At 40.0% G+C, this 26,992-nt stretch overlaps 2 protein-coding genes and 1 pseudogene across 4 annotated transcripts; 1 reads left to right on the forward strand and 2 right to left on the reverse strand.

The window, feature by feature from the left end:
* Positions 1-8,759: 8,759 nt before the first annotated feature.
* On the reverse strand, positions 8,760-11,380 carry LOC110738497 (mediator of RNA polymerase II transcription subunit 1.1-like). Its single transcript, XM_021918908.1, has 3 exons — positions 11,111-11,380; positions 9,632-9,803; positions 8,760-9,133 (listed from the first exon to the last, which is right to left on the reverse strand). The coding sequence occupies exons 1-3, from the start codon at positions 11,378-11,380 to the stop codon at positions 8,760-8,762; spliced, it is 816 nt and encodes a 271-aa protein (XP_021774600.1).
* Positions 11,381-11,900: 520 nt separating this feature from the next.
* Positions 11,901-15,005, forward strand: LOC110738435 (annotated as a pseudogene).
* A 274-nt stretch (positions 15,006-15,279) lies between these two features.
* LOC110738434 (FAD synthase-like) lies at positions 15,280-26,992 on the reverse strand. Of its 3 annotated transcripts, none has more exons than XM_021918845.1 (18): positions 26,894-26,992; positions 26,739-26,781; positions 26,508-26,615; positions 26,345-26,390; positions 26,094-26,263; positions 25,887-26,004; positions 25,644-25,726; positions 25,391-25,450; positions 24,947-25,198; positions 22,327-22,423; positions 20,431-20,481; positions 20,225-20,305; positions 20,073-20,144; positions 18,840-18,902; positions 17,273-17,425; positions 16,039-16,096; positions 15,907-15,959; positions 15,280-15,810 (listed from the first exon to the last, which is right to left on the reverse strand). In XM_021918845.1, exons 3-18 carry the CDS (start codon positions 26,606-26,608, stop codon positions 15,733-15,735), a joined length of 1,536 nt encoding a protein of 511 aa, XP_021774537.1. In that variant the 5' UTR covers positions 26,609-26,615; positions 26,739-26,781; positions 26,894-26,992; the 3' UTR covers positions 15,280-15,732. The 3 variants fall into 3 exon arrangements, with proteins under 3 accessions (XP_021774537.1, XP_021774538.1, XP_021774535.1); XM_021918846.1 differs by lacking the exon at positions 26,894-26,992 and having other exon boundaries at positions 15,280-15,606; positions 15,702-15,810; positions 26,739-26,887; XM_021918843.1 differs by lacking the exon at positions 26,894-26,992 and having other exon boundaries at positions 26,739-26,887.

Here is a 26,992-nt window from a genome sequence, read left to right on the forward strand (position 1 = left end):
ACGTAGCAGAAGAACCTATGGCAGATTACACACAGAACAGATTACATAGAAAAACACAATTTTGACTTCTTGGAAACATATGATTTTTTCATTAACTCCATACAAAGAACTAGTCTCTCTGTTATTTTTTCGCCTGTTTCGGTAAAAACAATGGGACCTTCGGCAGGTCTTTCGGATGAGTGGAGATGAAGCCCAATTCGAATGATGACCGAATTGGGGATTTCCTGCACAGCGGAGCAAACGTAAACTGGCCTCGGGGGTTGTGTCGAAAAAGGCTCCTCCGATGCCGAAGTCAGTACGATTGTCAAGTAATGAGAGAAAAGCTATGCAAGAGAGTTTGTTGCTTGAGGCAATATTTGTGAATGAATGTAAGTTTGCATAAGTTGATAAGTGTGAGCTTTTATACCTTGCTCTAATTGAATGGAGTGGGCTTGAGGAGTCAAATGGGCTGCCATTTGACTGGGCCTCGTTGACTTGACTTGGCACATGGGCTTGAGGGTTGAATCTTGCCTTTTAGGCTTTACTTAGTTTTCATTTATGGACTGGGCCCAAATACAAGTTATTTGGACCCCAAACAACTTGCCCCCCCACACCCGATTCGTGAGGATCACGGGTCGGGTTTTCAGCTGCCGAGAGATTTGGAGGGAAATAAATGAAAATAATTTGAATTTTGTTTGAGGAATTTGTATGGTTTATAACCGTTAATTACACTTTAACTAACCTTAATGACAGTTAATTAAGAGTAATGGGGAAGTGGAAAGAATTTAATGGGAAGTTAATTTGGCGGTTGCAATTAAGTGGGAAGAATTTGAGTAGCCACGAATTGAAATAGTGTTTAGTGGGTGGTTAATGCCTCTTTAATTCCAGAAGCTAAATCCCAGAACATTTTTAAGAGTGCTTCGAATTCCAATCTTCACTTCGCCACTCAAAATTCAATTGTCTCCCAGATACGCGCAGCGCCTTAACTTTTCTTTCACTGTTTTCTTGCAATCCGAAGCCCCAAACTCAAAATCCGATTCTCCGAGTTTGAAGATCGGCGAATTCCGAGTTTGAAGAAGGTAATTTTCTAGCAATTTGCTTCGGATTTCTTTGCTTTTGAAATATCTTTCCTTTTCCCTTTTTTCGCACATTTCGAACTTCCCTCCAACTGAAAAATGGCCGGCGACCGTGGGAAAGAACCCGTCAGGCCCGAGTCGAGTGCCGAGGAGGAAGATGAAGAGGTGTTGCAGCTAATTCTGAGGCAGAAACGCCCTATAGCGATGATGCCACCTCTCAGCGGCCAGAACCCTAACGCTAGGGTTGCGCCAGCCGGTACCTCGAGTGGCGCTGGCTTGAGGGTAGTGCCTTTGTCCAGTCGTCCACCCAGAGATTCTGCTGAGGCCAGTACCTCTGGCCGAAACGTGGCTTCGGCATCCAGGTCGTTGACTCCTAAAGAACGGGATTGGACCTCGATCAAGGATAACAAGGGCATTATGAATGCTGCGCCCTATTCTTGGTGGATCGAGAATGATGCCCAGTACCATTTTGCCGAACAACTCGAGATATATTACGGCATCATGGAAGAGGATGGGTACTGGTGCAGAATGCCTGGTGCCGATGACAGGATTCATCGGCCCCCACCTGGGTATATCAGGGTCTACACCCGGCAATTGCAAAATGGGCTTCGATTTCCTGTCCACTCTTTCGTCATCAAATTGCTGAACGGATACAACATATCCTTATCTCAGCTGACCCCTTTGAGTGTCAGAAGGATCATGACCTATTTTTGGGTCTGTTTATTTTGTGGATTTGAGTCGAGTGTTCAATGTTTTCGGTGCATTCACAAACTTGCGTCGAACACCCAATCTAGCCGATGGCATGGCCCCGGGTGGTGGCAGATAGAGGATGAGAAGGGATTTCTCACGTCTTATCCGAACGATACTTCGGATAAAAATTGGAGAGGGCAATGGATCTGGATCCGAGCACCCTCGGATGAAGCTCATCCGAACTATTTCGGGGCTCCCCAATATCTGAGAAAACCAGACCCCGAAATGTCCAGCATCGGCCCCGATGAATTCAATGACCTTGATCATCGCCAAATGGAGTTGTTTGGCCGAAATAAGATGACTGTTACTGGACGAATGGCCAACGTGCCAAGCACCTAGCTGCCCTGTTTTCATTACATCTTCTAGGAGAAGATGCTCGTTGTCGTCGGCCTCAGCCGAAGATACCGAGGCGGTAAGGGGAATTCGGCTGGGGCCGAAGTCTTTTTATGCTTTTATCCTTTTTGTTGCTTGCTGACTTATGAACTTAACTTTTTTCAGCTGAAGTCATCTTCGTTTTCTTTAACTTTTCAGAGTTGTACGAAGCGAACTCGAGCATTGATTACGAAGTACTCGGGATAAGTGACGAAAGGGAACCACTCACCAATACGCCGAAGATCACAGAGATTAAAGATCGGCCCCCTGCCCTCCAGCCGAGGAAACTTCAAATTGTCAGCACCTTAGAGTATCAGAGGCAGAAGGCCTGGCACCAGAAGATTGACCCCTTCTTCCTTCACTTGGCTGAAGAAGTTGCTGCTGCTGAAGCTGCTTCTGCTCCGCCACCCGAAGCAGAGCCCTCTGTCTCAGCTGCTGAGCCAGAAAGAGAGGAAAATAAGGAAGAAGCCCACAACGACGAGTATTTGTTAGATACTTTGGTTAGTTTTCTGCTGCTCTTTCAATTTGCAAGAAATTGCTTTAAGTGCAAATCTTTAGCTACTTTATTTCATAAGAAATTCTACAATTTTTCTGAGTGTGTAGCTTCAGCTTAAGTATGCATGTTATACCCAAATTTCTTATCTTGTAAGAATTTTTGCCGAGTATAAATCTTCGGATGCATGTCTCCTTTTATTTGTTCAGCATGTTAGGACTTGAACGATTGTAGAAATTTTATCAATCTTTTGACTCACACATGTATTTGCCCCCTTCTATCTCTTCTGCTTCAGTCCGACGAAGAGGAAGTAGAGAGAGAGGATTTAGCCGAAGCCTTCCCTGTCCCCGAGCCTGCTCCTAAAGAACCGATGGCTGGTGGGAGAAGGAGACCCTTGGTTTGTCCTGGCCAGTTCAAGGCGCCTGAGATACCTGCTAAGAGGCCTCGGCTTGAGGAGGTCCAGGAAGAGGCGACCACAGAAGTCACTTCCCCGTCTCGGGAAGTTGTAGTTGAGGTGGTCGAGCTGCAAACTAGTTCTTCACCTCCTCGTCATGTCGCCGAGCCATTTTTTAAGGAGGTTCAGCATGAGGCGGATGTGTTGGTTGTCCAGGTTGAAGATCCTGGCCTTGCTGCTAACGAGGACGAGTCTCAGCTAGCTGAAGCTGAAGTGCTCAAACCTAAAGATGTCCCTTCCAGCTCAGCTGCGGACTCTTTCAAAACTTTTTTGTCAGCTGAGATGGGATTCGGCTCAGTGCCTATGATTCCTGTTCCGGCTCATGCCCGAGCAGTTTTTGAGGACAGGCATGGCTCAGCCCTCGCCTACTTCGGCAACCTAAGCAATCTCTTCGCTCTGGACAGGGACAGAGCTTGGATGCTGGGTGCTGCTGCAGGGGCGGTAGAGCCCTTAGAGAGGGTGCTGAACCCCTTTCTGGAGAACCAGCGGGTGTTGATGCGGGTAACCATCTAACCTTTACTCTTTTTCTCTGTTTTATTTTGTTTTTGAGAAATTTTTTCTCAGTGTTGGACTTCGGCTAGCTGCTAAACTGCAATTGTTGTCTTGCAGGCTGTGCACAATCATTTCCTTGCCGTGGAAATGTATGACGAGATTCAGAGCAAAGCAAATAAGGCAGAAGCGGCTGAAGCCCGAGCTCAACTTGCTGAGCTGAAGCAAGTTAGGGCCGAAGAGGAGGCGTCTGGGCTGAGACTGAACATGCAGGACATGAGAGCTAACTTCTTCTCAGTCTGCTAGAATTTGGAGAAGACCATCTTCCCTTGGCTGGAGGAGGGTCATTCCCTCATCCAGGAGTACGAGGCCGAAAGCATTGTCGAATTCAAGGCCCGTATTGAGGCGAAGCTGAAAGAGGATGCTGAGTCTCAGCGGCTTCTGATTTCTGACCACGAGAGCCAGCTTGCTCAGGTTCGGGAAGAGGCTGAGAAGAAGTAGAGTGACTTGGCCGCTGCCAATCAAAAGCTGAAGGAAGCTCTGGAGGCTCAGAAGTCTGAGCTTGAAGATGCGAAGAAGCTTCTCAAGACCCGCATTTACACAGAGGAAGAATATGCCGAAGGGTTCGAGAATGGCTGGAAATCAGCTCGTCGCTTAGCCCTGCATGCTGCTCCGGACCTCAACTAGGATCAGGTTGAAGCCTGGTCAATGGATCCTAACAACCCTTACATCAACGAGGCTAGTTAGGCTGAAATTGACTTCCTGGTTCGTCAGGCTGAGAAGGCTTCTAAGGAAGTGGACGCTATTTGTCCTGCTTCTTCTTCAGCAGAAGTTGGTCCTTCTGGCGCCCAGGACGATGTTGAAGCATAGGAACTCGGGCAGCCGTCTTCTGAGTCTTGCGGATCTACATGCGCCTAATTGATGATCTCCGCTTCTGCTTTGCCTTTGTTTTTGCTTCAGTCTGCCTTGTACAAACTTTCAATTAGTTTTTGTGTACTTTCGGCAGCTGTGTTTTCCGCTTTGTGGGCGGCTGCCGATCTTTAAATTTCTCCTGAAACTTTGATCTTGAATGTTTTCTCAGCGTTTCTGCTGATCAACGCTGTTGTTTGCATGCTTATTTGAATGATGAAGTAGAATTTCAGCTCTTCCTTCTTGTTTTGCCTATTTGAATAGCTTTTAACTTAGCTATTTTTTCTGATTTTCCTCAAAATTTGGCTAAGTATAAAGCTTCAGCTTGAAAATGTTTGGCTGAGAATTTCCCTTCATTCAAATGCCTTAATTCCTCATTCCTTTTGCTTGAAATCCCGAGTATTGAGCTTCGGCTTGGAGCTTGATATGTGAGTACCTCTTGCCCCCCCCAAGAACTTTGAAGATAAGGTCTTCAGAGTTATGAGTTTATTGTTCTCATTCTTTCGACGTAGCCGAAGGTTTTGACTTAGCGACATTTTTGAAACTTAATAGTTTGAACACTTATGTTTGTCTCTTTATCTGCTGCCTGGTTTTAATTCATCCGAGGGAACGACTATCTGGGACACAGTGCCAGGGCGATGATTTCCTAAGTACAAGGCATCATTGTGCAATACTTTGAAGGTGTAATCATCACCCGAAATTGACTTGTCGAAGCACAGGGCATCATTATGCAGTGCTTCGGACCTTTTATCAATTCCTATTTTCGGCTATGCCTTAGATGAGCCTATGACCTCTTTGCCGAGAGTAACAAATCCGTCCGAGGTACGGTACATCATTATGCAATACCTCGAGGTTCTATTCGTTACCCCTATTTCGGCAGGTTCTTCGGCTTACCGAAGTACAGTGCATCATTATGCAATATTTCGGGCAGCGCCGGGTGTAAACCTTGAATTTTTCAAAAACGATGAAGACAGAAATAATGAAGACATAATAAAATTGTGACTAATTGTGGCTCAAAGGCCTTTCATTGATTGAAGAAAATGCACTTACATAGATTTTTCTCCCACAACGGGTTTTACACATGATATCTCTTAAGTACATCAGCATTCCAGTGATTTTTCAGTTCAGTTCCATCTAATTGCCGAAGTCGATAAGTTCCTGGTTGGAGCTCATCGTATATCTCATAAGGCCCTTCCTAGTTTGCCGAGAGCTTTCCATGGATGCGGCCTTTCCGGACAGCAGCAGCATTCCGAAGAACAAGGTCCCCAACTTTGAGAAGCCTTGCCTGGACTCTTCGGTTATAGAACTTGCTGATTCTTTGTATGCTGTCATTCTGTCTCTGGCCGAATCTCGGATTTCGTCTAGGAAATCAAGGGACTCTTTCAGGAGATGCCCATTTTCATCGGCTGAGAACTGGTTGACTCGAAGACTTTCTGAACCTATTTCCACTGGTAAGACAGCTTCAGATCCATACACCAATTCGAAAGGTGAATGCCCCGTCGCCTCTTTCTCGGTTGTCCGAAGTGACCATAGAGTTCCGGGAAGTTCCTCTATCCACTTGGACTTTTGATCCTCAACTCTCTTTTTGAGAGCGTTGAGTATTTTCTTATTTGCGGCTTCGGCTTGGCCATTACTTTGAGTATGACAGACTGCCGAATATGCCAATTTTATTTCGAACTGATCAGTGTACCGCTTCAGCGGTAGATTGTCGAATTGTCTTCCATGATCAAAGACAAATACTTTCGGGATGCCAAAGCGAGAGATGATATTTTTCCAGATAAATTTCCTGACAGTTTGCTCAGTTATGTTTGAAGCTGCTTCGGCCTCAATCCATTTGCTGAAATAGTCAATGCCGACTATCAGCCACTTTTTCTGGTAAGGAGCTTCAGGAAAAGGTCCCAAAATATCCAATCCCCATTGGGCAAAAGGAAGAGGGTTCAAGATCGGCTGAAGGTCTCCCGACGGCCGATGGATGACTGGTGCGAATTTTTGGCATTTTTCACATTTTCTCACCAGCTCCTTGGCGTCCGAAATCATGGTTGGCCAATAGTATCCTGCCCTTAATGCTTTGTTGGCTAGGGTCCTTCCCCCTATGTGGTTTCCGCATATGCCGAAGTGAATCTCCCGAAGGATATAATCTGCATCTGTAGGACCCACACATTTCAGCAGTGGGGCTGAGAAGGATTTCTTCAGGAGTTCCCCATTATAGACGATGAACCTTGAGCCGATTCTTTTCAGTTTCGCGGCCAAGATTCTGTCTTCGGGAAGTTCTCCCTGAAGTTTATAAGCGAGGATGGTGTCCATCCAGCTTGGTTCAGCCTCGACACATAGGACCTCAGCTTCTTGGTCGATGCTTCTATTTCGGCGCACTTCCACAAATACAGATCGGTTCAACTCTGTGAGAGATGAACTTGCAAGTTTGGAGAGTGCATCGGCTTGAGCATTTTGACCCCTTGGGATTAGCTCAACTTCAAAAGTTCTCAGCTTCGCCATGACGTTTTTGATTTTGGCGAGATAGGAGATCATGGAGGGTTCCTTAGCCTCATATTCGCCTCGGATTTGATTGGCGACTAGCTGAGAGTCAGTCTTTAAATGGACATGTTCGGCTTCGAGGGCTATGCACAACTCTAAGCCAGCAATTGCTGCTTCATATTCGGCTTCGTTGTTGGAGACCTTGAATGAGAATTTTAGTGCATACTCGAAGTTTTTACCTTCGGGAGAGATAATCACTACCCCTGCCCCCGAACCATTCACGGTTGCTGAGCCATCCGTGAAAACGGTCCAAATTTTCTTTTCCTCGTCGAGTGTCTCTTGATAGGAGCACTCGGCTAGGAAATCTGCCAAGGCTTGGGCCTTGATGACTGCCCTCGGCTGGAAGCTTATACTGAACTCAGTGAGCTCGAAGGCCCACTTTGTTAGTCCTCCTGACTTTTCCACCTTGCCGAGGACTTTTTCCAGCGGTTGATCTGTCAAGACCACTATCTGATGTGAGTCAAAATAGGGCCTTAACTTCCGAACCGCTACTACCACTGCATATGCAACTTTTTCGAGCAAGGGGTAGCGTGTTTCGGCGTCGGTCAAAGTATGACTGACGAAGTAGATAGGTTGCTGAACCTTTTTCTGCTTCCCTCATCATCACCGCACTTACTGTGGCGGGGCTAACTGCCACGTACAAATACAAAGCTTCTCCTTCGGCTGGTCTTGCCAGCGTTGGGAGGTTAGCCAAGTGCTCTCGGAGCTGCTGAAAGGCTATCTTTTGCTCTTCTTCCCATACGAGCTCTTTAGATTTTGGAAGTTTGAGGGCTTTGAAGAAGGGAAACCCTTTGTCTGAGGCTTTTGAGATGAACCTGGACAGGGCAGCCATCCTCCCCGCTAGACGCTGAACGTCCCTCTTTGTCTTCGGCTCGGGAAGATCCAGGGCTGCTTGAACTTTGGCGGGATTGACATCAATCCCCCTTTTGCTGACCATGAAGCCGAGGAATTTTCCCGACTTCACGTCGAAGACACACTTTTTCGGATTCAACTTCATTTGATGCTTTCTCAGAGTGGCGAACGTTTCGGCTAGATCCGCAACATGGTCTTTTGCTTCTTTGCTTTTGACGATGGAATCGTCAACATAGACTTCCATATTGCGACCTTTTTGCTCGGCGAACACTTGGTCCACCAACCTCTGATACGTCGCTCCGGCATTTTTCAAGCCGAAGGGAATCATCTTGTAGTTATACACCCCCGGCACTTGTAATGAATGCCGTTTTTGCTCTGTCATTGGGGTGCATGAAGATTTGATGGTACCCAGAAAATGCGTCCATGAAACTAAGCAGAGCATATGGCCACTTGTCGAGTCGACTAACTGATCGATTCTCGACAAGGGATAGAAGTCCTTCGGACAGGCCCTATATAGGTCCGTGAAGTCAACGCACATTCTCCAGGTGCCATTAGCCTTCTGAACCATCACCACATTCGCCAGCCATTCAGGATATTGGCAAGGCTCGATGAACCCTGCGTCCAGAAGTTTTTTGACTTCGGCTGCGATGTCTTGGTTCTTTTGAGCAGAGTAATTCCGCTTCTTTTGCTTAACCGGCCGACATGTGGGGTCGACATTAAGCTTGTGAGAGATGAGGTTCGGATCAATCCCAGGCATGTCAGCTGCTGAGAATGCGAACACATCTCGGTTGTCCCGAAGGAGTTGGATTAGTTCAACCCGAAAACTCGGATCGAGTCCTTGTCTGATACTAACTCATTTTTCAGTATCTTCTTCAGTCAATGATATTGATTCAGTTTGTTCATCTAGCTCCATAGACTTGAAGCCAGATTCTTCAGATTCGGGCCTACTGTCGATGTCAGCAAACTTTACTAACTTCGGCTGATCTTCCTCTGAGTCTTTCGGACCAGCCGAATAACTAGACTTTCCGGTCCCCATAGATGTTCTTTTGGATGGGGATCCCTGAGCCGAGGCACTTAGGCCCTTTGGTCTTTTGGTACCTCGCTCTTTTTCTTTCTCTTTTTCTTCCTCATCATCCTTGTCATTGCGGCGACTCTTGGATGGTTTAAGGAAATTGCATTCTCGGGCCTCCCTTTGGCTGCCCAAGATTTTTTCGGAGCGTCCTTCGTCTGAAACGTAAATCATTGCTTAATGATATGTCGAGACAACTCCTTGAACTTCATGGATGAGGGGTCTCCCCATAATGACGTATACTGATGGGGCATCAATGACCAAGAACTCAGCCATGATGCTCCGCCTTGCTCGGTCTTAGCCGAGGCTAATGGGAAGAAAAAATTTCCCATCTGGATATGAAGAAGAGCCGTTGAATCCAGTTACCGGGTAGGGAACTGGAGTTAGGTGTCTGCTTTCCAACTTCAGTTAGTCAAACGCCTTTCGGAAAAGTATGTTCGCCCCGCTGCCACCGTCTACCAGTGTCCGATAGACGTTGTGGTTTGCGATGCTCGTCATGATAACCAATGGGTCATCATGGGGGTACACCACCCCCTTACAGTCCTCGGATGTGAACATCATGTTCGGCACCGAAGACTGTGACTTTCAGAATTCGGCGAGATGAATCTGATGGGTCAGCCCCCTCAGATGGCGCTTCAGCGCATTCCGAGAAATACCCCCGGAAATGGTTAGGATGTCATGATTTCCTCCCTCGGGAGGTTTGTCCCTTTTCCGGTGGTAATCCAGATCCTGCCGAGAATCTCTTTCAGCTTTCTTTTCTTCGCGGCGCTTCGCGACATATTTCTTTAAGTACCCTTTCTGGACCAGTTCTTCAATCTGGTCCTTCAGCTGAAGGCAATCCTCAGTGCAATGTCCACAAGATTCATGGATCGGAACTCGCACCAATGATCCTTCCCTTTCTTCTAATGCCGAGAAGGAGGCGGCTTCGGTTTTTTGAATCTTCCCTCCTCCCTCGTCGCACTAAAGATCTTAGTACGTGGTAAGGTGAGAGGGGTGTAAGATTCAAACTTTCCCAGATAGGGAGCCTTGTCCTTCTTCGGCTCTCTGGTCGAGGGAGGTTCTAAGGCTTTTCCCTTCCCTTTCCTCGACCCTGGAACTTCGGCTGGTTGGCCTTTTGACTTCGCAGCCCCTAATTGGGACTGCGACTTTGCCTTGTTCCATTACTCGGCTCGGATGAATTTATACGAAGCATCGAGGGCTTCTTCCAAGGTCTGCAGGGGATGCATGACCATGAAATCCAGAAATTTTCCAGCTTGCAAGTCATTCCGTAGTGCGAATACGGCTAGGCTCCGGTCTAGACTTGTGATTCTGGACGACTCGTTGCTGAAGCGAGTCAAGTAATCTCGGAGACTTTCGTCTTCCACTTATTGCAGACTCATAAGTTCTGCAGTTGTTTTCTCTCGGCGGTTAGCCGTAGAAAACTTGCTTTTGAATTTGTTGGAGAGATCATTCCAACCCGTTACGGAGCCTTCCTTCAGCCCTTTAATGATGCACGACTGTGCAACACCTTTAAGGGTTGTGGGGAAGTATTTGTACCAGGTAGCTTCGGACCTGGGGTTAAGGTACATATGCCCCTCGTAAGAGGCTATGTGATCCTTCGGATCCGAAGTACCGTCGTAAGTGATGTGTGCCGGAATTTTGACCGTCGGCACGTGTTCCTCCAATATCCACCTCTAGAAAGGTGAACTGGTAGGAACCATCACAGCTTTTCCCTTCTGCCTTTCCGAAGGAACCTCACTTCTCCCTCTTAGAGAGGTGGAAATGAGGGGTGTCCCTTCGCGTGACAGTTCTGGGCGAGAGCCTTCGGGATAGGTGAAACGACTGTGAATGTCCTTCTCCCTTTCCCCTAGGCGCTCTTAAACGCTTCGGCGAGAAGCGTTGTGGCTGCTTGGGACGTCCTTTGAGTTTCGGACTTGGGAATTTTCAAAGTGACCGGAGTCTCCTCGTCGTTCCCGTCCTGTCTTGGCCAGGCTTTCAGCTCCTCCGCTTCCCTCTCCCTTAGAGAGTGGAATCCATCCTTACCCTCCCGAGGCCAATTTCCTTTTTCGACTTTCCGGCTTCGGCGGGGGTGAAGGAGGAGTAGTATGCACGGATAGGAAGCGTCCGCCCAGGGCCTTCATAAATTCCATGCAGACAGCCACTGCCCTCGCCACCTCTTCCGTTGAAGGAACGGTGGGAGGGGTTGAATGCATGCTCTGCGGCGAGCTATCTTCATGAGCGCCGCTATCTTTCGGCGAGTTCCCCGTTTGGTGAACCCGTCGGAAGGATGATCCCTCGTGTAGATTTTCTCTCATCGGAGAGTTAGAGGCATATGGTTCAGGCGACGGTGAGGGTGTCCTACCGGTTCTCACCGTGATTAGGCCCATCTTTTTCGCTTTTTTGGAGTTTTTGCCACTCTTAGCCATTTTTTGCGTTGGCTAAGATTGGTATGAGATTTTTAGCTGAATTTTTGTAAGTATCCCCACAGACGGCGCCAAATTGTTTCAGTAAAAACAGTGGGACCTTCGGCAGGTCCTTCGGATGAGTGGAGATGAAGCCCAATTCGAATGATGACCGAATTAGGGATTTCCTGCACAGCGGAGCAAACGTAAACTGGCCTCGGGGGTTGTGCCGAGGAAGACCCCTCCAATGCCGAAGTAGTACAATTGTCAAATAATGAGAGAAAAGGCTATGCAAGAGAGTTTGTTGCTTGAGGCAATATTTGCGAATGAATGTAAGTTTGCATAAGTGTGAGCTTTTATACCTTGCTCCAATTGAATGGAGTGGGCTTGAGGAGTCAAATGAGCTGCCATTTGACTGGGCCTTGTTGACTTGACTTGGCACATGGGCTTGAAGGTTGAACCTTGCCTTTTGGGATTTAGTTTGTTTTCATTTATGGACTAGGCCCAAATACAAGTTATTTGGACCCCAAACATCGCCCATTGCCAATTTGCCATTATTTGGGTCAGTTATTGAATCTTGTTAAATTTGTCTTATTGCATATTTTTTCAAAAATGAGTTTTTTTTTTTTTTTTATTTTGTATATATTTTTTACGCGTATAGAAATAGAATTACATATGTTTTAAATGAATTTTTTTAAAGACCATAAAAAGTTAAATGAGGCAGTAAAACATAGACAGAAGTTAAATACTTTGTATATATCTTGTCCAATAGAAAAATAACAAAGGAATATAATACAATATGATATGTCATATGGTGATGTTGTATAGTTGTCAGAACTTTTGGTAGGCCAAAAAGGGCGTGTGGCGTGTCCACTTCTTCGCCATTCTTTCACATTTTCTCGTTCTTTCTTCTCTATCTCATTATATCAGTGTACACTAACTAACAATATCAGTAGAGTATAATCAACTTCTTTTTTTTTTGACGAAGATTATAATCAACTTCAATAACAACTAACAATAACCAAAAATGGCAGCAATGCTGAATACCGTTGCAACATTGCCATTGAAAAGTGTTGCTAACACATGTAAATCTCCTTACCCTTCATTCTTTCCTACTGCTATTGTTACTACCAATACCAATACCCATTGCTCGTCGGATTCGATGTCGTCGAAATTGTCTACTAATACTAGAAGAAGATATTGCATTATGTGCTCTGGTGTTAAGAAGAGGAACAATGAAGAAATTATGAGTACTGATGATGTTGAAGATTATGAATCCGAAGAATTGGATTTGAAGAATGAAACTATGCTTTATTCCTTCAATCCTATGTCATTGATGCTATTGGCTGCCCTTCCTGGAGGTAATATGTTGATGACGGTGAACTTCTTTTTCCAAGTCTTCATTTTCAATAGAATTGCTTATGATAAAAGGGTTATTTTAATAGGTAGGATTGTATGTCTCGTCTTATGTCCCACCTCATATCAATATTGATATGTCACCAACTTCAAATGAATTATTCAATGTTTAACTATTTTTAAAGAGTGAATGATCAACTACCTTACCGGTTAAAGGACTAAGGGGTGGTACTCAAGACCTGTATCAAATCCTGTCTAAAGGCTAGCCATTGTTTACCATGTAAATCTAGATATATTGTCTGTAGATTCCAATTAGCATCGCATTCGCATGATATTAAGACTTGGAATTAAATCACATCTACGACAAATTTTTTACCCTTTGTACCTCGCTATGGATACGAACCGAAAAAGAGTATGTAACACATTGATTGAAAGTCGTTTGCATTAATCTAGTGTCTGATGTTTGTACAACTTATTCCATGAATCACAGCTGAAACAGTGAGGTCAGCATTTGCACCATTTGTGGAGATTGTAAAGTCATTGAACCTTCCAGATTGGCTTGTTCACTGGGGTCATCCTGGTAACATGGTAACTAATATTGTCCTTCTGTATTGTGATACCTTTATTTGTAACTTCATTTCACATCAATTTGTTGTGTGGACTGATGTAATTATAGGCAGTGGTGCTTTTCGCAATGGGTGGGTATGGTACTTACCTTGGTTTCCGCATACGCTTCTCAGATGATGTGGTATGTCAATCACTATTTCTTACGGAAAGTTTTTAGTCCGAATGTTGTCTGATATATCATGTCTGAAGTATAACATACTATGTATCAATATTGTAACTCAGCTGACTCGATCTCTATAACTGTGATGAGATATAATGTAATAAGCACTACTGCAGGAGGAGAAGGCTAAAGCCAAAGACTTGCACCCAAAGCTATTGGCAGGAATGTTTTTTTTTCTTTGCTCTTGGGGCTACTGGAGGCGTCACGTCTTTGCTAACCTCAGATAGACCCATCTTTGAGAGGTACATCCATCTTTGTCCGTGTTCATTGTCATTTGCATTTGCAGCAATGTTTGCAAATCAAAGGCTTGCCAATTTGCCATTGTTTGTTTTATGTCTTGTTGATTAATGGTTACTGAATATTGTTCTATGTTTGGTTTGTTGCAGCCCTCATGCTGTTACTGGTGTTATAGGTCTAGCCCTTTTGACCATACAAACTATCTTACCAACACTATTTGAGGTTAGTATGTAGTCTTAATTCAGCTACCCGGATAGAATATATACATTGGTACTCGTTGCTCATCACATATATTGTGCACTCGGGTGTACCTTTTTCTATGGTATACACCTAGCGTTGAATTTACTTAATAATTCACGTGCTATGCTCCCATGAAGATGTGAAATTTATCATATGAGATAGTACAATGCATCTTATTTTCGAATGTAATTAATACCTGCACTTGAATGTTTTGTTAGGGAAATCCTGGGCTGAGGAATGTTCATGGCATCTTAGGCAGTGGGATCATGACACTCTTTCTTGTCCATGCTGCCTTAGGACTCCAACTCGGCTTGAGCTACTAAACAAATATTCTCTATCTAGAGCTTATAGTCACATTTTTAGTGTAATTCAAACTCATAATGTCACAAAATTTGAAATTCAAACATTAGAGAAAGTACTACGGGTAATTTAACATTTCATCATGTATTTGTCTTATTTTCTTGGGGGTAATTTTTTTGTTTTTTTTATTTTTTTTTTGTTTTTTAAAGAAACTTGGAGTGATTTATATTGAAAAATTACAAGTTTATCAAATATTTGGCCATATAATTGTTGATATAATTACGAACATACCATGTTAATTGGGCATTTTGTTTGATTTATTTACAATTTTGACACTCAATATGATAAAGTAGGACTTTAAACTTGTTCGCTTCACCTAAAATAAAGTGATCAGGTAATATTTTAAGATTTGGTCTGGTCTAGTCTAGTCTGAAAATTTTTGGTCTAATCTAAAATTGTCTGATTTGGTTAGGTCTAGTCTAATTCTTCTTGTCATTGTTTAACAAGTCTATCTGTTCCGCCCAAAATGAGAATGAATCTGAATATTTCTAATATGGTCTGATTAGTTATGATCTAAACGAAATCTAAAATAAGTATCTGAAATAAGTTGAAGAGAACAATTCCGACCTTATTTATATTACTGTAACTTCTTTTTTTCTTGATTCATCATATTGAAAATTTACAAACTATACTATGACTAAACTTACAAAAAAAAAAAAAAAAAAAAAACACTTATCTCCTTCCCCCCCCCCCCCCCCACCCCCAAAAAACAAAAAAAAAAGGGCCAAAATCAGAAATCTCATTTTAATCGTCTCACAAAATAATAATATTATAATACTTTATCTTCTTTTTTCATGATTTATACTATTGAGAAATAAAAGATGCTACTCTGTACGTATTATTTGTTAAAGGTTAAAGTTATGCTTTAGTAAGCATGATAAATGATACAATTCAAGGAAAAGGAAAAAGAGGAAGTAATTTGAGTAAAACCACGCCAAACAAATATTGCAAGAATTTCATATTAAAGCCACTTTCTCAGTTGAAAATATGTAAGTTAAAGTTTCTGCACTATAGTTGGCATTCTAATCACTGAATAATTAATTTACCAGTCCCATAATCGTCATAGCACAATAATCAATCAGATGCTGCTTTCTGGGCCTTTCTGGCTGCCCAAAACAATTATAATATTGAAAAACTATATAGTAAGGTACATTATTTTCTATACTTGTGGCTTCCCCAACATAATTTAAGCCTTTTCACCTTCTTAGCCCTTCTACTTTGATCCCTATTCTTGTCATGAAAGAGGATTCAGCTTTTCTCAACATTGATTCTGCTACCACAATCACTGTAGTTAGAAGATGAGAAGCTAATTCGGCTGCCAAAATTTGATATTCGGACAGCAAACAACAATGAAAGAATTCTGACCCTGAGGAATTTGATAATTTGTATCCTAACTCTAAATAGTTTCAGATATTGTCCCTGCAGGAAACTTCTTCACGAGTGCCTCAGTTGCCAATTGCACTTTCCCTTGGTCCTAACATAAATGAAAGCGTGTTAATAGCAAATACAACCACTTCACTTTTATGGTTCATCAGAAGTCTAAAAATCATAAAGTTTCTTATACAAATACCTTTCCTTCCAGCGTAATCACAAGAGGCCCACGCCTGGACTTCCGATAACACCCTTTTACATAATATACAAAGAATGTTCAGATAGTTATAGAAAACAATGATTTCCCAATATAGTAAAATAGAGTTTTTACCAATAAACAAATCGGGAAAATCAATACGCATTGCTGATAATGGCTGAGCAACTTCTACCTGCATATATTTTTTGGCAAATAGTCAGAATCAAAGCTCAAAGTACTTTCTGAAGATAATGGGATCTAGTTAAACTCTGAAGAGCTATTTACTTCAGCTTCAGTCTTAAATAGTTAACATCAGTGCTAATCATACTTGTCAAAATTGTTTTCTGATAGTATTTTACTTTGAGAGCTTGAGACGCCAAGCTAATTTACTAATCCAATTATCCATATTAACATAAGGCCTCACATATGTATCTAATAATCCTTTGCACGGGTAAAACATTTAGAAATGATATCATTCTCAAACCTACGCAACAATTATTATATGCACCCAGGAGCATGACGCACATCATGCACCCTCAACATACACTTAGAAGTAAAAGCATATAAAGTTAGAAGAGAATGTATTCAGCTTCATTCATATAAATCCATAGAGTTTATATAAGAGGAAGAGCATACAGTTCATACCAAAACGACTAGAGTTCAACATACATGAACATGGAAGTATATGATAAAAGGACATGCAAGTGTAATAAAAAAAGAACATAAATCTGGAGCATCTATTACTCATTTCTCAAACAGAAGAGAAATCAGTTTATGTTTTTGGGATTGCAGGGCCAATATCCTTTTTTTTCAACAAAGAATATATTTTTTTAAATGAGCAGCAAGCACAAATTTAACAGAGTGAAGTGCTCCTTGTAACAGCAAAAAAGATTAAATATAAGCCCAATTCCACTGAATTTCCCCTACTAATTTTGAAAAAACCTGCTACCTGAGCCCACAAAGAAGCTTAAGTTATCTTATCCCACTCTCTTAAAGTGGTTCCAGTGCAGGGCCAATATTATGTGCATTTGCTTCTTATTAGTCAAACAGTGGAACATCAATCTACACTTCCAATAATACATAAACAATCTCCATATGTTGCAGGACCAACACCATGCAAATCAACACAAACCCCCCCCCCCCCACACACACACACAAGCCCCATGCCGGGAGGCCCATGAGGGAGGGAGGGGTAATATTAAGGTAAGCTATGATAATTTCTAAAATGGCAGGTGCTGACAAGCAAGAAGAAAAAATGAGGTAGTGCGTGTGCGGACAGAAGAAGTTGACTACAGAGAGCAAAGAGATTTCTAGCACAGGAAATTACTCCCAAAAAGTAAAGAGGAAATGAGAAATTCTTTACACATACATCTGAAAGAGTAGTTGAAAGATACTTTGAAGAAAAAGGCTTTGTCAACATTAGGAGCCCACTAGAGGCTGCAAGCTCAATCAAGCAATCCCATTCTTTGTCCAGCTCTGCTAGATTTGTTGCCATGAGAATTATAACATTCTGACACTTCATCTGCAAATAAAATCCACCAGAAGTTTATTTCACAGTTCACACCCCCTTAACTCACCTTTAGCTTGGCAAACAAGAAATAAACAGACAACATAGTTCAACAGGAAACACCAAAAAGGATATTCACAGGACATAGTGACATATTACCAACAGAGATTACTAGATAGAATTCAGCTAAAAAAAGTGAATTCCATGGATCCTTAACTTCTCTCTGGTGATTTGAAACTTGCATGTCAATTGGAAAACACAAGGTATCTTATTAGCAATGATTATTACTTAGCTTTGGTTGAGGATTAAAAGGATCATATATGGGCAAGAATCTGACTAGCTTATATGCATTGGTTCATGTACATTATATTCATATACTGGATAGTATCAAATTTCAGTTCATTGTCAAATATTCCCTCAGTCCCAATGAAAGTTTGTTTACTTGCAGAACCCAGGTTCGAATTGACAGGGCTCAAAGTGTAGCTTCCGAATTCACAAGGCAGTGCAACTAGATTCTCTGAGTGTTATACACAATTCAGGTAATATTTAAGTAGCAAATGGCAGCCTTTTTATGGTGGATCAAAGTGCAATTAGGTAATTAGTATTTGTTGCAGCTGATTTGGGTCAGATGGAATAGCTTATTGTGAAAATGCAATTATATTCATCATCATTTTAGTCAGGTTTGGTTCATATCAAGTCAACCTTGAATTGTGACAAAATCAAGTTACCTATTTCAGACACACTAGGTTAAATTCAAGTTGGATCGTAGTGTCTGGTACGTCATCCTTACCATCTTTAGACAATTACTAAGTTCAACTACAAATTAAAACGTAAACAGCTAGAAAATCAGTACAGAACTTCAGAATATCCAAGTTTGTTTTTGTGGACATGCCAAGAAATTCTTTTCCCAATCAGTCAAATTTGACAAGAAATGAAAATGGAAGAAAGTCTTTTTTTTTTATTATTTAATACTCCCTCCGTCCCAATATATAGTTCCTATTTGTGTTTTTTTATGGTATTTAAGAAACGGGAGGCAAAAGTGGATGAAGTACATAAAAAAGGTGAAAAGTACAATTATAGACAAAAGTTAGAGAGGAGAAAGTGAATGAAGTACATAAAAAAAAAGGTGGAAAGTACAATTATAGACAAAAGTTAGAGAGAGGATCTGGAAAAAAGTACAAGGCGTGGGGAAAATTCAAGGGTAATTTAGGAAGTACAATTAATAAAGTAAAAAAAAATGATGGTATAATGGTCTTTACATACCATCCAAAAATAGAAACAAGAACAACACTTTGGATCTCCAAAATAGGAAAACAGGAACTATATTATGGGACGGAGGGAGTATTATATCATTCATTGTTGCAGAATGCAAGATTGGGGATCTTTGTGGGACTGTGTGAGAAAATAAACACTGTGTTCAGTCACATACCAATGGCACAGGAAGTTTCTCATGATGCAACAGTTCGGTGATGCCCTCTGGTAGTTGTGCCATCTGAAGAAATAAAATTATGCATGTGAGATGATGCGAAAGCATACAGAACCAGCACATATTATATGTTTCTAATAAGGCAGCACATACAGAACCGCTGAACACCCCTACATCCTACCCCTGCTATTTAAAAAATGGAAATAGAAACTAGATATCCTCCCTCAAACATCTCAGGTAACGAAAAGCAAAAAGCTCTCCATAGACAGCAGTAAAAGACAATTGTAAGCAAAGACCTACAGATAATATCTTGTTGAGTGACCTATTTTCAGGCCACCAACCAGAAAGATACCTGACTTAAATTCTTCAACCACCCTCATACCAGTTATTCTTATTTCTAGAATAGATCTACGCAATACACCTTAGTCATTGGATCAACTAACTCCATTCCCAACTTATTTTTAAGATTTCTGCTTATTCATTAAGGCTCTATGTCTCCAAATTAGCACCACCATCCCCAAGTGCTCTGCGATAAAATCAAAACAAGCTAAGGTGGAAAAATAGGGTTTGCAATAGTCAAAATTAGTCAAACATCGAAGTGCAAATAGCCACTGAAAAAAAACAGAGATTTGCAAGAATTTTTACATTTCAAAACTGTTGTTCTCTCTGTAAACCTATAACAAATTGTTTTAACCAATGGCTTCTTTTAAATGCTACATAGTACTACCTCCGTTTCATATTTTTTGCAACTTTGGAATATTTTATATCTCAAAAATAATACCTCAAAGTTGCAAAAAACATGAAACGGAGGTAGTATATGTAAATTAAGGAAGCTACAAAGAATAATGAAGAAACTTGAATATTAGGTACCAACAACAGAGCATCTCATCTAAGCTATCTGATGACTAACATCTACTAAAGAACAATGATATTGTGCAATATATTAGAATGATATTGATCCTTGCTCAAACCAGAGCAACCTCATCTTGTTATATCAGTGCCGCCAAAAGTGAAAGCTATCAGGCTTCCATCTTTCTACACCATCTGACATTTACCTAAACCATGCCTCTAATAAGATTCAAATCCCAATATTAGATCTTACTCTTTTAGCTATAGTATAGAAAATAGATGATAACTTCTAAAAAGTCTACACCCCCTTGAAAGTGTATGTACACAAACATATGCGTTTGTGTGCAAGAGTAGATAAATAGAGAGAGGATGTTCATAATTATTAACCTCATTCTTGTCACCAGTTGACTGATAGCCCGCTATGCTTGTCAGGTATTCTTCAAATTCTTCATCAGGTGCCTAAATTAAAGACAAATGAATGAGAGTTTGATAAATAAGCTGCCAATCAACAAAAGTTAAACTCAAGTGACACAACTCACCAAACGGACACCAAATGATTTTGCGATGCCGGAAAGAGTAGCATCTGAGTGTAACGGACCAATTCCACCATAGATAAATACCTAGAAGAAATTTTCAGTTTCTTTTAGTACACAATATAAGGCTCTTAAAGTAGATGTCAATACCCACATTTAATTGTAGCAGTACTGGGCAACACTAGAAAACTCCAAGGTCAAAAAATATTTACCATATCACTGGTAGATTTTTGTCGTTCAACACTTTCAGCAACAGAATCTATCTGCATGTCAATTTAAAAATAAGATTGAAAAAAATCAATTACGTGAACATGAAACACAAAAAAGAATTAAAGTAAAAGCCAGACTAACATTTAAAATGAAGGATTAGCAACCATTGCTTTGTAGCTTATAAACAACATTAGAACTAGATGAAATCTATCAACCATTCAACTTTTTTGTGAGGACTTGTAGTCCTCACTTGAAAACATAACTACAAACGAACCTGATTCCTATCAATTTCCTCACTCAAGCAATTCTTGAATGCCCTGGCCGCTTTAGCCCACAATGGCGCTATTTTTATCCATCAAAAAAGCACATAAGACGTTCAAATTAACCATTTTTAAACGTTTATGGTTTACGTTGCACGTCCAGATTAATACATACCCTCCTTGCTATGTCACTTGTCAAACTTTTAACAAGTGACAGGAAAAATTTCTTCCAAAAGACCTTTTCTTTAAATGAGAAGTTAAAGTTAATAAGTTATCAAGGTTTTTATTGCCAGATATATTTTGAAATGCTTTATTTTTTATCATCACCATTTCCCACCCAAAATAAATGTCAATAACCCGGTTTCCTCCCCTTTCCTTTTTTCTCTCCCACTCCTTCCCACTCAATTCTTCTTATGAAATCTGAAAAAACTCCATTCCATGTACAGAAAGGAAAAAAAAAGCAGCAGCAGGATATTCATACAAAATGTCAAAAGAAATTTTCTTATGTAACACTTTATGTTGTAAGAAGATTTCCTGCGTTGATTAGAATATACAAAATTGGTCTTTTTTTTTTTTGCCTTTTTACCCTCCTTTTTTACCCAAAATTTGAATTCATCGTGAAATTCATTCCTTAATTATCTAAGATTCATTTTCACCCAAGTGGTCTTTCTTCCTTTTCCCCTTGAGTTAAAAAAATAAAAAAATAAAAAATAAAAAACTTTCTTCTTTTCCTTCTAATAAAAATTACCCTATTTCTTATCAGAGATAAATTTTCATAATTTATTCATATGCTGCCGAAATGCTCCATCTTTACCTAATTTAACCATCGGGTTTTGATCAGGTGGACTTCAGCATGGAAAGACCTTCAATCACTAATTTTTACTGACATAGGTTTTTTCATAAATCTTCTCCTTAAGGGTTGATTCTAGGGTTGGGTATACAGGGGTTGTTTAAGGGCTAAAGCTAAACGTAGAAATTTCTGGAGATTGGGAGGAATTGTTTGTTGGTTTTGCTTTAAACTTCATTCTTTGCAAACTGTAATGATCTGCAAATTCAAATCCCAATATTTGAGGCTTGTTTGTGAGGGAGAGGAACATTCATTCATTATTTGAATAAGGAGTGAGAAAGGAAGGTGGCTTCAGAGGAAAGACAAATTGCTAGAGTGAGCAAATTGGAAATTACAGTTCAATTAAGTAAACATAGCGTTGGGATTCAGCCAAAGATTTAATCATTGTTCAAAGCACAAACTTTGTACAAAATAAGAAGGAAAATGGAGGAATTGGGCTCAAAGGAGAGAGATGAGGAGAAGTCAAATCTAAAGAGGGAAGTGGAAAGGAATATAAAGAAGGGGGAACTAGGCGCCAAAAAGGAAGGAAAATGTTGGGAAAATGTTTTCTTAAAACTTATTTCGGTTGTCAATTGAACTTGGATAACCTTTATAAAAGCTTATTTTGTGTTCCTTTATTTGAACATATTTTTCTTAAACTTATCTAAGCTAAACTTATTAACCTTATTTGAACTTATTTTCCCTTTGAAAAAGTGGAAATAAGGTGAGAACACAGGGCCTTAATCTCTAGATCCAAAATCAAGAAATCTGTTCTTGCCAATTAAAATATAAATTAGGGATTGGTCACTTACATCACTTCGGAGGACATCGAATTGTGTCACTGTCCAACCAATGGAATGAAGTTTTTTGCACAATGATGGTCCCACGAGATCCTCAACCTTGCCAAGCCTGCACTATCAAATTATTGACATTGGAATCTCAAATATACAAAATTTTGATGCCCGAACATAGAGGTTAATAAGAAATATATTACAGTGTCACTTTTTTATTGACAGCCAAGTCACTTAATAGCAGCTTGCTTGAGTCATAAGTTTACTCTCTGCTTACCTGCTACTGGTCACACCCTCATACCGTTTTAATATATTAGGCCTATTAAGTAAATCTCGGTTTTATCAAGTAAAAATATTAGTAACCGCATACAACAAATTGTATCAGTATAAAAATATAAATTAATCTAACCAGAGAAAATCAGTTTCAATTGACAAATTCAGTTTCAATCAGGAAACATAGGTTTATCTATATAAAATCAGTTATATCAGTAAAAATCAGGTGAGGGGAAAGGGGGGGATAAATTTACTAAGAAACATCCGTCCAAAAGTTGAGCTACAGCTTTTTCACTTCGCCTTGACAATTTCCTTTTTGTCTGGGGATGCTTCAAATAGACTGTCCTAGATAGGTGCCATTACTCTTTGCAATCAATGTGTAACTCAATCAAACATGATATAACTGATTAAATTTAGCATTTCCTAACATGCATGATTTGTCAACAAGAAAAGTCTAGGTAAAATAAAGGGAGTACTCAATTTTCGCCGAACAAACAAAATAGGATCACATACATACAATTCTCTGGTCCCAATAAACAACAAAACAATATGAAAGGACATGAGAGAGAGAAAAAAAAAAAAAAAAAGAAAGAAAGAAGAAACCAATAATTTATGATAAAACACAGATAGGTCAATTACAAAACCTACTTAAATTTATCATACTGCAAGTAAACTTACCAATCAAGCCCATATTCCAACTACTTTGGGTTGGCTAAATAGTTTGCTAGAGTAAAAGCATTCGGTACTTAAGAAAAATGAAATCCAATCATTTTTATCTTGCTCAACACTAGATTACATACTTAAGAATGAAAGCTTACCATGACAGAAAAAAGAAAAAAAGCAAGTTTAATATGCAACTTAAGGTGCTAATTCTCAGATCATATGAGAAGGAAGGAGACTCCAATAAATAAATGAGTGTGATTCATGAAGGACTTTCCAAAAGATATTCTCTGAGTTATTTAATCTTGCCTTGGCAACACAACTATGAGTAAACCCCATATTGGGCTCATCTTGTTGCCAATTTCATCTGGAAAGCTAAGGTCCCCCTTCAGGAGGGAGCTTTTGTGTGAGCGCTAAGCACATGTCACAATAAATAGGATTAAGATAAGGATTATGCTCCATTGGGAGATACTAGTATTCACAAGGAGACAGTAGGGAATCTAGTTCACACGTCCTTCCCTATCAGATGGCTCTTTGAGATTTCCTCCTTGTTCTTCTGTATTACTTGCAAATACGCAATATGGGATGGAGGAGAGGAGGCAAGGAAAACAGGTTTGCTATGGTGCCACGAATTTATGGTGTTTGGTGTAGTTGGCCAAAACATACTTCGCATATCTCTTTGCTAGCCACCTTAACATGAAATATTTTATGTTTGATATGGTAGCTTGACTGGCTTCCTTTAGGGCTAAGGGGCTAGAATATATAACAGTTTTACACAATTTTGGGATTAATAAGAATTGGATTAATTTGTAATAGATGTTTTTGGTTGATAACTAGCTTGCCCTCTAGGGCCATATGAAAAAAATTTACATATTGAAAGTTGTGCACCTCAAGTAATACACGAGTGTGTGAATTGTGCGCCTCAAGTTTGTCAATTCGAATGCACCTCTCTAGCACTCCACCCCATGCACTGAGTGCATCATAGCCTGTGCACATCTTCATACATAGCTATTAACACATTCTACTTTGACTATCTTTAATAATTTACAGTTAAAAATAATATTAGTCATGTGAGATCTTGTTGGATGCATCTCCGCATATACTTTCAAAAATATCAACTTTTTATATTATTTTTACTTAATGATATTTAAAGTATTAATGGTAGAAGTAATTTGGTGGCAAGTGGGATGATAGAAAGGGTGCAACTAAAAAATCCTACACGCAAAGGAACTAAATGCTGAAAAATCACCAGAAAATATTGTTATGGAAGAACTTCGTAAAATAGTTCCATTTTAACAATGATATTCTCATCAAATGATTGTGCGTGTGCACGAATGTGTGAGAGTGTGTATTCTTTTCTATGTCCAAGCAACCTTATTACAGATAGTAGTGGACCGTAAAGATGACAGAAAATAAAAAGGCACATACAAACACACCAGATATGCAAACAGAAAATAAAACAAACAATCAACAATTCACAGAAGGAAGTAAACAAAAGGTTATAATAAGTCTAACAAAGGTTAAGCTTTAAAATAAATACTAGCAGATAAAATTAAATATAAAGGTGATCTCTTAGTAAGAAGCAATGTACAAAAAGACACTGCCAAAGCGTAAGCAAGTAAATCAGGATATTAAGAAAATAGAAACAAGCAAAATACCAGTCCAGAATCAGCACCTACAATTTTACAACGTAAAACAAAGGACTCACAGAATCTCATCCCCGACACCAATAACTGATGCTGTTGGAATACAAGTTTGTTGTGATTCCACATCAGTTGTTCCATTGCTAAGAGAAATACTACTGTCAGCTACTTTAGATTTCCTTGTCCTCCCAGCTCTTTCTGATCTTCCATCTGCAAGCATGTACGCTGGCCTATATTCCACTTTACCGCTAGTGGGATTACTAACAGACAGAAGACTATTTGGAACTGTGTCATATACACTTCCAATGGAAGTATAGCTGCCAGAGGAAATTTATGAAACAGTAAATATATGCACGTTAGAACTCATACTGAATAAGGCATAGGCATAGCAAAAATAAGCAGGATGATGCTTATCCTACATTCCAACTACAATAAAAATCAAGATATAGATATTTGACAAACAGCATCAACTAAAATGCATAAAGCTCAGTATAAGATGGAAATATTACCCTTGATCATAAAGGCTGCAGTAAGGTACCTTGGATGTTAGTAGGAACGCCCATACATCTCTGTCAAAGGTTTATCAGAAACATTAGATTAAAAGAACTCCAATGAAACAAAAAAGACATTGTAAACATGCCAAAGACATTCTTCCAAATTGACAACAAGACAATAGCATGTGGAAATTAATTCCCATTAAATTCACAGAAGATCCAAGAAACGATCTTTCGATATAAAGACAACAATAGAGTATTTTCAGACCTATAAGACCAATCTAAGATGGGGTTCACTCTCATAAATGGTGGCCATCCTGGAGAGCTAGGAGAGAACTGCTCTTGGCCTACCTGCAACATGATATACCATAATAAAACATCAATTTTCACATCTCAATGTGAACTACTAAGTAGAAATTCAGTATCAAATAGCAATATCAATAAAGAAGCAATTGTTATTTCTCGTAATTACAAACATTATTTACAGAAACAGCAATCTATTATGCCATACCGCGGTAGGATCACCTATACGGACACCGAGAAAAATGGCTCTTATAGGCTTAGTCCTCAACAAACCTTCCAGACCAGATTTAAAATCCTGACGAAGGATGTCCAATTGCAAATTATAGCTGCTCAAAACATCAGTAGTAAAACTAATAAGATTTGTCACCAATATTATTACAAAGAAAGAAAAATAAACTGATAAAAGTATTCTTACATAGCAGCTGTTTCATATGTGAATGAATTTATTTCAGGGAAAGCACAAGGGCTCTCAAAATATATTGTCCTAATTGGAAATTTGGATTGATTACATCCAAGATCTTCATCATGCTTTACTTGCTCCAATTTATGGAGATAATACCCAGCTCTTAGAAGATGCAACAAAACCTGCAATTTATAGCATTGTTAACATCAATAAAGGAAAGGTGAGATAAGTGCTTTTCTCTGGTTTATGAGAGCAGAACCTACAATTGAATCTTTTCCTCCATTGAAGCTGAAAGCAACCTCTTCAATGCTGTAATGGAGGGAAGTTAAGAATTCATACAACAAGAAAATCATAACAAAATACCATTTATAATTTCATGAAATCAGAAATCAAAAGTTCTAAAATGAAATCAAAAAAAGGACATACTTGTAAAGAGCAAGAGCTCTCTGAATAACATAGACAGCGTTGTTATACTTAGTTTTCAACCTTTGATCATTGCAATCTCCAATTGCTTTATCGATCTCCATTCAAACACTGCAAAAACAAAAACCCAGAAAGATTAGATTATAACAATGGATATATCAAATGGGGTTTGACTAAAAATTTCAATTTCAATAAAAAAAGTTATTGGGATTGGAAAAGTTTAGTAGAACTCACAGAACAGAAGAGTCTAATTTCACAGCAGAAGCAGATTCAAAGTCTGATGTTAAGCAGAGATAACCAAAGGGGTGGAAAAAGATTAAAGAATAAGAAAATGTAAGAGTATTATAATACTTCGTAGTTAAGAGAATTTCCAAGAAAAGGGTGCAAACCTGGGTTAAAAACGGACAAAATGGGTTAAGGGAATGGAAGATGTGTCATTCAGAATCCACAAATTGTTTATCTTTTGCAATGCATTTGGATTTGCATTT

The sequence above is a fragment of the Chenopodium quinoa genome, unplaced genomic scaffold (genome assembly GCF_001683475.1).
Source record: "Chenopodium quinoa cultivar QQ74 unplaced genomic scaffold, ASM168347v1, whole genome shotgun sequence".
In the NCBI taxonomy this organism is placed as follows: domain Eukaryota; kingdom Viridiplantae; phylum Streptophyta; class Magnoliopsida; order Caryophyllales; family Amaranthaceae; genus Chenopodium; species Chenopodium quinoa.

Coding starts and splice junctions, on each gene's coding strand:
- LOC110738497 (XM_021918908.1), bottom strand. CDS start 11,380: ATGGCTAAGAGTGGCAAAAACTCCAAAAAAGCGAAAAAGATGGGCCTA. Junction 9,804..11,110: donor AGGTGGCGAGGGCAGTGGCT/GTCTGCATGGAA, acceptor GATTGCCTTCAG/CTGAAGGACCAGATTGAAGA. Junction 9,134..9,631: donor CATCCTAACCATTTCCGGGG/GTATTTCTCGGA, acceptor TTTACGTTTCAG/ACGAAGGACGCTCCGAAAAA.
- LOC110738434 (XM_021918845.1), bottom strand. CDS start 26,608: ATGGAGATCGATAAAGCAATTGGAGATTGCAATGATCAAAGGTTGAAA. Junction 25,451..25,643: donor ATCTTAGATTGGTCTTATAG/GTCTGAAAATAC, acceptor AACCTTTGACAG/AGATGTATGGGCGTTCCTAC. Junction 18,903..20,072: donor CAACTGGTGACAAGAATGAG/GTTAATAATTAT, acceptor TTATTTCTTCAG/ATGGCACAACTACCAGAGGG.